General features: G+C 35.3%; 1 protein-coding gene across 1 annotated transcript; it reads left to right on the top strand.

The window, feature by feature from the left end:
- Positions 1–1911: 1911 nt before the first annotated feature.
- LOC131601988 (pectinesterase/pectinesterase inhibitor PPE8B-like) lies at positions 1912–4057 on the top strand. Its single transcript, XM_058873934.1, has 3 exons — positions 1912–2291; positions 2602–3123; positions 3213–4057. The coding sequence occupies exons 1-3, from the start codon at positions 1982–1984 to the stop codon at positions 3890–3892; spliced, it is 1512 nt and encodes a 503-aa protein (XP_058729917.1). The 5' UTR covers positions 1912–1981; the 3' UTR covers positions 3893–4057.
- Positions 4058–12533: the final 8476 nt, after the last annotated feature.

Genomic DNA, 12533 nt, shown 5'->3' with positions numbered 1-12533 from the left:
AAAATGAAATGCTCAGAATACCCATGTCTCCGAGTATGCGCTGTTGACGATGTCAAAATTATTGATTGAATATGCACATAGCCGAAACTAATCTGTCAATCTGAATCGAACAAACGCCAGACCAAGACGGAAAAGTAAAATAATGCCGCAATAAGACGACGACCAACACAACATCGCACTAAGACAACAAAATCACAAATAAAAAAAAAAAGAAAACTAAAAATATATGTGAAATCACTTATTTGAATAAAAAATAAAAGGAAAAAAAATTTATTTTTTTTTAGTTTTTTAATTAAATGAACACACTTAAATACAGTCTTTTAATTTATTTATTTTTCGAAATAGTTTTAGTTAAATGAGCATTAAGGTTGTGGTGATTGGTATGAGTGCATTCTTGATAGTAGAATGTCCTAACATAGCTGTTGATCACTGAGTTTATCTATCCAAATTTTGTTTTTATCATCTTTAGAAGGAGGAGAGTAAAAGCTTAGAAAAATCAAGACCAATGATATATGAAGCTTTTCCCTTTTTACAAATAATGTCTATATACGATATTATGAATTTAATTTATTATGTATTTTTGGTAATTAATATTTGGACCCAAAACATATAAAGAATGGTTATGAGATTTTAGCTCTAATATGACATTTTCATTTGAAGTCTACACTTCCCGTAATATTTGGATCATTACATGATACATAAATATACAAAAGTTATACAATTTGAATGCATTATAGTTTTTTTAAAAAAAAAGAGATTTTATATATAAAGGAGAACTGAGGGTTTTCGAACCTGTTTACAAACAGAAAAGGCAAAAGCCTATCAAAGAAATTATCCACCAAATGCCATTACAATTACCGCAAGTAGGCCAAAGGCTCTTTGCTAAAATCATAAAAGGAGCAATTGGGATGTTTAATATCTCCGCAAAAAATCCACCTCCAAACCAAAGTTTTTATGTTCCAAACGACATCATTAAAAATCCACCGTTCCTCCCTAAAGCACACGTCGTTCCTACTAAACCATATAGACCAAGTCGTGGCTAACCAAACCAAATCAAGTATCTTCACGTCTACTTTTTTAGCTTTACAAAATATGTGTCAATCCATAAAATTTGAAAGACACTCATCTTTCTCTATCCCCTCTTTACCTATCCACAAAGCTATCTCTAACCAAATATTTTTGTCCAAAAAACAATCCAAAAAAGAGTGATCCCGACTTTCCGATTGTAACCCACAAAAGGAACGTTCCTCTACGAAGCAACAAATCTTTGGTAGGAAGTCTATTAGCAATGAGTCTCCATGCAAAGGCCTTATACATAAATATTATTTGAAAATATATATTTTAGTGAATAAAATTTAATATTATATATTTATTGTAGAGACTAATTATAATTACTATAAAACAATTTTAGATGGACTACTAAACCAAAGAAACAAAATTAAAATCTAAGATGAGATATATTTACAAAAATCAATAACTACAACCAAAAAAACTACCCATTTATATATTCATATATGGACAAATACATATTTAAACCGACTCTCTGTATTCCACCATGCCAAATGCAAGTTGGTCATAAAAATTCAATGAGTAACTATAAATAAACCAAAGTTTACAATCTAAATAAAACTCATAGAAATAGAATAACATCTACTAAAATCAAATTTTGGTTTTTACCTCAATTTTCTTGAGTTCACACCACTATTATGAATTCTTCCAAAATTTTCATACAATGATGACCTACTTTAAATTGTACCATATCATTTATATTATCCCTCACTCCATTTCCTTTTTTTCTCACTTTATTCTTCACACATTTATTGCAAGAATTGAGTGTAAGAATTACTAGTAAACAACTTTATTTGTCATTTTTCACTATAAATAATCTCAACATCTCATAATTCTAATTAGCCTCTCAAGAAAATAAAACATTAATTTTAGTGACAGTATCATAGTGTCTGTAATAATTCAAAGTTCTAAAATGGCTCTCTGTCTCAAAAAACAACCATTTACAATAGCCACATTCATCTTCTTCTTCCTCCTACTATCTCTCCCACAATTCACTGCTTCTCCCAATGATTTATCCTGTCTCAAAGTTTCTCCCATCAATTTCACCAACTCTGCTGAAGAAGTTATCACCAATATTCAACAAGTCACCTCCATTTTATCAGGCTTCACAAATGCTTTCGAACAACCTCGCTTCTTAAATGCTGTTTCTGATTGCCTCGATTTACTTGACATGTCCGCAGACCAACTTGACTGGATTATTTCCGCCACTAAGAATCCCAGAGGTACTAATAATATTTATAAAAAAAACATTAACACAGAGACACCTTACACGACATTGACACTGATGCAAGTAGACATATGAGTTTATTTAGTTACTTTCTATTTATAAAATTGTTACTGTTGGATTATGAGACGAGCTTAGAGATCTTTAAATTGGCCTTTGCTACCCTTTCAACTCAACAATTACGTATGACTATGTATTAGTCTCAATGTCGTGCTAGGTGTCTGTGTCGAATTAATGTGATCATATCCTCTATTTTTTGTATTTTTATTTCTTATGTCATCGCTGTAGCTAAATGTTTTGTTTTACAGTGAAGGATAACAGTACTGGAAATCTAAGCTCTGATCTAAGAACATGGCTGAGCGCTGTTCTTGTGAATCAAGACACGTGTATAGAAGGATTACAAGGTACAAATGTGATGGGTCTTGTCTCCACAGATCTTTATGGTGTAATGTTTTTGGTGATGAGTCTTCTTGATAAAGTAATTCCCAATGAGCAACTCGCAACCGCTACCAGTTCGGATCAATATCCCTTGTGGATGAAATACGAGGACATGAAACTGTTGCAGGCAAACGAAACTACTGCAGATTCAGTTGTGGCTGCGGATGGAAGTGGGAATTACAGCAAAGTAATGGATGCGGTAAATGCAGCACCTGAATTCAACATGAAAAGATATGTTATATTTGTGAAAAAAGGTGTTTACGTTGAGAATGTTGATATTAAGAAGAAGAAATGGAATATTATGATCATCGGAGAAGGTATGGATGCGACTGTTATCTCGGGTGATTGGAATCGTGTCGATGGTCGGAGTACTTTCGGATCAGCTACTTTTGGTATGATTACATTCACTCTCATTTCAGTATTACTGTTAATTTCTCTTTTGCCTTTTTTTCACCCTTTCTTTATGCATGGGCATGTGCAGCTGTAAATGGTAGAGGGTTTATTGCACGCGACATTTCGTTTAAAAACACCGCAGGTCCCGAAAAGGAGCAAGCAGTGGCATTGAGATCAGACTCTGACCTCTCTGTATTTTATCGCTGTGGGATATTCGGTTATCAAGATAGCCTATATCCCCACAGCATGCGTCAATTCTACAGAGAGTGCACAATCGCTGGTACCGTGGATTTCATCTTTGGATATGGCACCGCCGTGTTCCAGAATTGTCAAATAATAGCCAAGCAAGGGATTGCTAACCAAAAGAACACTGTTGCCGCTCATGGAAGGATGGATCCAAACCAACCAACCGGTTTCTCCTTCCAATTTTGCAACATTTCAGCAGAGAACGATACCGTCCCAACATACCTCGGCAGACCCTGGAAGAATTTTTCAAGGACAGTTTTCATGCAATCACACATGAGTAACGCGATAAGACCAGAAGGGTGGTTAGAGTGGAACGGAAGTTTTGCTTTGGACACATTGTACTACGGTGAATACATGAATTCTGGACCGGGTGCTGAGCTAGCTAACAGAGTGAAATGGCCGGGTTACCATGTGTTCAATGACTCGAGCGATGCTAATAAGTATACCGTGGCTCAGTTTATTGAGGGGGGTCTATGGTTGTCCTCCACTGGTGTTAATTACACTGCTGGTTTGACAGTGTAAAGAGTAGTAATTCATAATGCATGAAACAAAATCTAGGTAAATGGGTTACTGTTAACCCTAATTAATTAGTACCTGATTATTAGATATTTTCATATGTTTTGTTTTGAGCAAGATCTATGATATGCTTTGGTATGTGTTAAATTTAATAAAACATTCATTTATGCATGATCATCATATTCATATTCAAGTATTAAAATGGTTTGATTTTAATAACATTGATGTGCTTGAGCAATGAAACATGAATTTGGAAAATTTTAATTTATGGAAGGAGTTTGTTTGTTTAATAGGCGTGGATCACATGCGCAAATCAGTGCATGAGAAATGGTTTAAGAGTAGTGATTGAGATGCTTGTATCCATTGAGTTGTAATTTCAGCATCTCAAACTTTGTTTCTATTTGGATTACACAATCAGGTGCATTATATATAACATGAAAACTATAAGCTTCCAAAACCAATATCAAATCTTTAGTTTTCCATCAAAAACCACCTCCATTTCCTCTCACTTTGCATTTAAATTTTTTTTTCCTAGTGCCCATATTATGATACGACTGGATTGTAAAACTTGGACTATATGTATGTGATGCATGTCGTGTATGAAATTTACAATCTAGCTTCTATGCTTATTAACTTTTCTTGTTCTGATTTCCCATGGTTTTTTTTTAATTAAACTCAAACCTTGAGTAATTCTTTATCACTTACACATTGACAATGAAAAATAGCTATCAATTGTGGAAATTTTCTTACTTCAACTACAAATTCTGTAAATATAAGTTGTTATACAAAATAAGAGTTACTCCCTCTATTTATAGTTTTAGGTTTGCTTTTTACCTAATCCAAAAGCCTAAAACATAAAAGCCCAAAATATCTATTTTAAATCTAAATCAAATATGTGTATAGAAACTTGCTTACAACACTTCAACACCCACATAGTTTCGACACAAAAGTATTACAGTTTAACACTCGACCTAATTCATTGTGTCTAAACTATCTATATTCATCATGGCTTTTAGTCTTTTGAATATTTCAACCTGCACTCCCTTTATCATGATGTTTGCAATCTAATTCTCAGTTCTGCAGTGTTCCAGATTCATCTTCCCTTTAGCTACCTGCTCACGAAGATAATGGAACCTCATTTCGATGTGTTTGCTTCGACAACGTGCTATCGCGTTCTTCGCCAGATTGATAGCTGACATGCTTTCGATCTTCATGGTAATTGCTCCATGATCTTCTACTGTAATCTCTTCAACCAGATGATAGTGTCACTACTGATTCTTTTCTCGAACTCCAAACAACTGGTGCACCACCTAGCATGAACAAATAACCAATTGTGGATTTTTTATCCTCGGCATCACTGCACCAACTTGAGTCGGTGTAACCCACTAATTTACATTATTTTCCTTCATCGGCTACTAGAAACAGAATGTCATAGTCGAGATTTCCTTTCAAATACCTTAGTAACCTCTTCGTCGCTGCTAGATGTGATACCTTTGGCTTCTGCATGAATCTACTTACCATATCCATATTGTATGCTAAGTCAGACCTTATGTGACAAAGGTATCATAATGACCCAATAAGTCTCCTCTACTGGGTTGGATCGACATCATCTTCCTCGGATTCTTTTGACAGTTGCATTCTTGGTTCTGCAGATGTCGAAGTCGGGTTGCATTCTTTCATCTCAAATCTCTTGAGAATTAATTTCACTTGCATGTCTTCTTTGATGCATAATCAAGCCTTTACTACTCTTGTAGAATTTGATGCCAAGGAAGTATGAAATATCACCCATATCAGACATTTCGAATTCCTTGTTAAGATCACCTTTGAAGTCTTCGATCTCTTTCTTGCAGCTACATGTTATCAACAAGTCATCAACATAGAGACATGGTATAAGCAATTCACTTTTGTTTCTTCTTAAATATATTCCACGCTCAGTTTATGATTGCATAGAAATAGTTGGTTCAACCCGCCGTAATGAGTGATCCTCACTTTTTTGTCACTGTTTCATCGTATCGTCTTATTACCTTCTTGCCGTTCCATTATATCATCGTATTGGCATATCGCCGTCTCACAATCTCACTATATTTTCGTCTTGTTGTATTGATGTATCTTTGTGTCAGCATAATAAAGTCATTAGTCAAACTCGAAGTAATATCAGCGTCACAAATCAACGTTCGGCAATTACAACTATTTTTGATCAAGGAATTATGCTAAAGTATAAGTAAAAAAATTCATTGTTTGTTACGGTTGATGCTATAAGTAAGAACTATTAAATTTTATGAAAATTTTCATTTGTTAATCTTGATGTCATTGTTATAGATGTTGTTATAGTTGATGTTGTTCTTATATAGCCCATGTCATTATGTCATTGTCATAGTTGATGATGTAAGTAGGAACTATAAAATTCTATGAAATTTTTCTCTATTATTATTGATGTATTTGTTATAGCGGATGTTGTTGATAGATCTGATGTTGTTATAGTTGACATTGTTGAAATCAGATTTAAATTTGGTACAATTTTTACACGCTTTAAAATGTTGTAAAAGAATTACAAATGTGATCAATGTGGGGAAGTCCCACATTGATTAGGAATGTGGAGACTTGAGCGTTTATAAGTGGGAGAACCTGTTGGAACATACACAAATTATTTTGGTGAATCAATGGAAAAAAGTAATAATAAGAGAAGATGAAGTGAGAAAATAATAGAAAGAGAGAGAGAGACTAATTGAGATGAGGAGAGAATTTGGCATTAACAATGAATGTTACAAATGAGGATACTTATACAAGCTGAATAAAATTAATGGAATACAAAACAACTTAAAAAAATAAGCTAAAATCCAAAACACAGATTCGTAACCGGTTAGGCCAATTGATGTAACCGATTACGCCTACTAAAGACAGGAAATGCAGAACTGAAAAATGCCTCATGTAACCAGTTACACCTTTTCACATAAGCAGTTACACCCTCGAAAAAACCAGTTCCTGCAGTCCAAAAGTGCTTATTTTTTAAGCTGGTATCATCAGTTTGTTTCTAGAAAAAGCTTATCCAACACAATTGAATTATTATGTACATCCAATACATCATCTTAATTCAAATGCTCTAATTTCTTCATGTCCAAGATCATCACCAGCTTCTTGAACACAACATTTGTGACTCCCTTTGGCAACAAATCTGCAACTTGTTTTTTGCTTCGACAGTATCTCAATCTTCGCTTGCCTTCACACACCATATCCCTCAAGTAATGAAGCATCATCTTAATATGCCTTCTCCTCCCATGTGCATTGGAATTCTTAGCAAGGTTGATGGTTGAAACATTATCAACCAAGAGTGTGACAGCTTCTCCAACATTACTGCCCAGCTCTCCCAACAGATTCATAAGTCACACAGCTTGGCACGCACATAACGACGCATCGATATACTCACCCTCACAAGAAGATAATGTAACCACCAGTTATTTTTTAGAATACCAAGAGATTTGTGCTCCTCCAAACATAAAGATATAACCAGCCATAGACCTTTGATCATCTTTATCTTCGTATCAATTGGAATATATATACCGAGAAAGTCTCATTTTCTGTCCGTATCTGTTGTGGAAAAGATAATTATGCAGCCAAGAGTACCTTTGACGTATCTTAGGATCCTCTTAACTTCTTCTAAGTGAGACTGTCATACCCCAAAATTTGCCCATACATTTTCTCCTATTCAAAATCAGATCAATGCACAAAACTCATAAGACACATTCTCCTATACAAAGGCTCTGAACTAGGGTTTGATTCTTTCAAAGGAAAATCACTGAATCAATGGCTTCCAAGCATCTCATATGGCTCAACATGTCTCACAATATCCCTATGACAAGTATCAAGGCTCAATTCAAAGGAATAGTCATTCATTTGCTCAGAAAGTCAACAGTCGACTATCTTAACCTAAAAGGTCAATTGTGGTCAAAGTAAAGTCAAAACCCCTGACTTTTTGTCAAAGTTCCTCATATTGAAGTATCATTCACCATTTGATCAAGAATTGATCATGGTTCATCAAGGAAGGCTCCGAAATCATCAAATGTCCAAGTTACTAATTTAGGGTTTTTGAACTAAAAGTCAACCCAACTTTGACTGATCGTATCTCTATCATACTTTATCATTAATTCCTCAACCAAAGCCTATTCTCAAGGAAATTTGATTCTCTACAACTTTGATGTTGGGCTCAAGGTCAAGAAATGCTTCCGCATAAGAGATATGAGCCAAAACATTACAGGTCCCTCTAAAGGACCGCAAAAAGTCATTTTTTCTCAAAGCTCATAACTTGGACATGGTAATCTCAATTGAGATGAAACCAAAAGGGGTGTTTAAAGGACTCTTTAAGCTTTCTAAAAAGTATGAGAACACCTTCATATGATTAAAAATGAGGGAGATACGCGTAGTACAAGTTGATCAATTTTTAAGAAAAGCATGAAACCACAATTGGATAATTTTGCACTTTTGAGTTAATGGGCCTAGGTTTTGGACCTTAAACATGTTGGTGACCTAAATAAGAGCCCATAAATTTATTCCCTTTGTTTTATGACATTTATTTGATTTATTTGGATTTTATTCCATTTAAATGATAAATAAATTGAGTAAAATCATAAAATAATGAAGTAAACCCTAAAGCTTCTATTTTTAATCATCCAAAGGCCCAAGAGAAGCCCCATGAAGATCCAAATTCGTGCTAGCATGGTGGTGTAAAAAGATATCCAAAAATAGAAGGATTAAACTCATATTTTTCCTTAAAATTCCAAGACAACTTATAAGGCAAAGGTCCAAGCCCATTCATGACCTAAATGCATCCACTATATAAACACAACATCTTCAGCAACTAGGGGACGGAAAAAATGAGAGCCAAGAGGTTAGGGTTTGCAACTCAAAATATCCAAGAAAACTGCACTATCGTGTCTCGAGTTGCAGCCTTTCTCAATCAATCCTAAGCATTGTATCATCTTTCTGAGGTAATATATGGTGAGAACGAATCATTAAACGAGGCCCATGCTACTCAGAACTCACACTTCATGTTGTTCATACCTTTACATATGTGGTTTTCGTTTTTGGTATATTATCATGTCTTAATGCTACCTAATGATTTTATTGAGTTCCTTGTGACCTATAGACAAGATTTATACCATTAAATCGGAGGTGTAGCGCGTAAAGGCGGAGACACCATGCTTAGGGCTCAAAACTCATGCGGCCTCGAAACCATGTCTACAGGCATTTGCAGAGAAAACCAAGGCCACCAGTGAATTCGTGATGTTCGATTTGGTCGATCTGGGCAAGATTGAGTTTTGCTTAACGCGTTTCTTTGAGTTTTGATTCTTGCAGAAAATAGCTACAACAATTTACAGTCAAAACCGCGGCAGATCCGAAGCAATTTCGTAGCAGGTTTTCGGATATTGGAGCAAGGAAGAATATGATCGCGCGTGGCTCTTTTTCATTGGCCAGTCAGCGCACTCTGATTCTCTATCCACTCTCATTGGGCAGTCAACGAATCTGACTGCTTCTCTCTCCAAACGATTGGTTCCTCCCAGATAAGTGGACCCCAGTTTTTAATTCCTTTTTGACCTTTCAATTAGCAATTGTATTTAGTATTTATTAGTTCCTGTTGATTTAATGACAGCAATTGAGAGTGGCACAATTGGTGAAGCGTGATACTTGGACGTAGCCTCAAAGACCTGGGTTCGAACCCAGGTGTTCATGTTTATTTTTGTGTATTTACATATTCACGGATCCTGCGCATTGCATCTCACGTACGTCTATCATATGTCTTCAATCAGTACCACCAGATCGTAGCCTAAGCAGATCCAACGGACCAGAAGACGGATTCACGAGGGACCATCAAGATGCAACTGCACAGAACCCAACGCCCAGGTTCTTCTTCCTAGTATTGTATTGACAATCAGCCACCATGATTATTAGGATTGGTTGATCATTTGTGTTAATAATAATTAGGATTAACTAATAATTAGTTAATATTAGGATTAATTAATAAATAATTAATATTAGGATTAATTTAATTAATTGGTTTCTAGGTTAACTTGATTTAATAACTAATTTTAGGATTAGATTAATTGTAAGATATCTTAATAATTAATTTTAGGTTAATAATTTAATTAATTTTTGTTTCAGTTTAATTAAATAATTTTAGGCTAATTAACTTCATTTTAATTTTAGTTAAACAACTTAGGATTAATTTTAGGTTTTTTGCTTAGCATTTAATTCGAAACCATAACCATGTGACTATCAGTAATGTAAGGATTGTCTATCAATTGTAGGCTTAGGTTTTTACCCTCCTTTTTGCCATAAGGCTTTAACCCTGATTTTTCTAATTTTACGCGCAAATTCTCTTCTCATCTCGAAATCCATTGAATGTCGCATGTATGATTTATTTAATTATGCTATTTAATTATTTAATTTCTGTCATTATTTAAATTATGTCTTTATTTTGCTTTATTTAAATTCTGCTTTAATTTTTGCCTTATTTTTTTTACCTTCTTATTTTCGCGCTCCTTTCTTCCTCTATAATGTAACTGCTCACAGGTTGTAATAGTTTAATTAGGATATTTTTTATTCCGCCTTTATTTTTCTATATTAACAGGTGTTTATTGTAATAGCGTAGACAATTTAAACTGCTTTATTTATCTGCCGTGGTTAGTAAAATAGGGAGTGCAACCATGAATCGAACATAGATCACTAATTTTTACAAGATAAATGTCATCGAAGCTAACACATGATTGTTGCACCCACACACCTTTAGGGTAATCCCTCTTGTTGCCTTTGTTGCCTTGTTGCCTTATTACTGTTGCCTTGTTGCCTTATTGATAATGCCTTAAAATAGTCAAGTCCCTCGATTCCGAGGATACCTAAAGCAAAGTTGCCCTCAAAGTTATTGAAACTCCCTCGACGTTGCCTTATAAATAAAAATGACTGTCCCTATTGCTAAGGTATCCTCGCATGATGCCTAAAAAACAAAATGGCTATTATATCCTTCCCTTAGACTACCTGCCCTCTTTATGGCATGAGACAGTCTTATGGCGAACGATAATTTTGATGACCCTTCAAATCCAATTGAAAGACTTCCTGCCCTCTTATGGTATGGATAGACCCTTTCGCCCGAAAGACTAAAAGAACAAATTTTCAAACTTAGGGTAAGTAGCTTTTAATTGCTTGCTCAATTCAAAATTCAAATTCAAATTCTTTTTTCCACTCTTTTCCAAAATCAAATTCAAAAAGACTACGCTTAATTACAAGCTAAAGTTCTTATACAAGTTTCTATTCATACCCCGCTTTTCAAACAAATCAAACATTTTTGCAAACAAAGTGAGCTAAGCAATTAAGAGCCCATGGATAACCATGGATGCAAAGGGTGCTTTTTGAACCTTCCCTTTGTATAACTGTAATACGGTGAACTGACTTTTTATCGATCGAAATGTCGCGGTAAGCAAGAGTCGCCACCGACTTTTATTTTATCCAAATTAAATCGGAAAGGCTAAAAGAACAGGAAAAACCTTTTAAATAAAATAGGGTTCGGGGGGTAATTATGCAAAGGGAAGGTGTAAGGCACCCTTTGCATCCATGGTTTTCCATGGGCTCTTAATTGCTTTGCTCGTTTTGAAACCAAAAGTTTAGAAATGTATAGAAGATGAAGAAACAAGGACTTTAGCTCGTAAATGAGCGTAGCCTTGAAAGTGTTTAGAAAATAGTAGAAAGATGTTTTTAAACCAGAGCATGCAATTAAGGGCTAATTACCTGGTTAGATGAAAAATGTTCTTTTAGCCTTTCAGAGTAAAAGGATCTATCCTTGCCATAAGAGGGCAGGAAGCCTTTCATTTGGAGGTTGAAGGGTCATCGAAGCATCCTTTGCCATAAGACTGTCCCATGCCATAGGAGGGCAGGTAGTCTAAGGCAAGGATCAGAATAAGCCATTTTTCGTTAGGCAACCAGAAGATACCTCAGCCTTTTTTCGTGGGCAACTTCCGAGGGTCGAGGTCATATTGTGTATCGAAGGCAGCATCATTTAGGGTCGTATGACCTTTAGTATTCGAGGCAGCATGGCTGAGGTATCCTCGTATTCGAGGGACGTGGCTTATTCTGCAAAGAACACAAGGCAACAGGCAACAAGGCAACAGGCAACAAGGCAACAGGGAGGTTACCCCAAAAGCGTGCGTGTGTGCAACAATCACGTGATTATATTCAATTATATTATCTTGTAAATTAATGAGGCTAATTCAATTTAATAGTTGGCACTCCCTATTTTACTAACCACGCGGATAATATAAGGCAAGAAACAGTAATATGGGGGAGGGGACAATGAAACCAGCGGATCCCTTAGTAGGGTTTGACACAAGTAATAATTAAACAGAAAGAATAAAAGATTAGAGTTTAGGGTTACCAAACTCGTAGCTTTGGCAATCAACGAACCCTTTTTGCATTTGACCTGATATGGTTGGTAGTCGGATGATGCCTTTAGGTTAACCTTGAAAAGAGGCAAGGCAAAAGCAGAAGAAGGAGTGAGTGTATGCACAGTTCCAGAAAGTATAAAAGAGTAAACCCTAAAATCAAAAGGAAACAAAATAGACTTTGAAGTTTAAATTAATACTTAGCTTCGTATTTGACGTGGCGC

This window comes from Vicia villosa, linkage group LG1 (genome assembly GCF_029867415.1).
Source record: "Vicia villosa cultivar HV-30 ecotype Madison, WI linkage group LG1, Vvil1.0, whole genome shotgun sequence".
Classification (NCBI taxonomy): Eukaryota; Viridiplantae; Streptophyta; class Magnoliopsida; order Fabales; family Fabaceae; genus Vicia; species Vicia villosa.
This window is presented reverse-complemented; position numbering and strand designations above follow the sequence as displayed.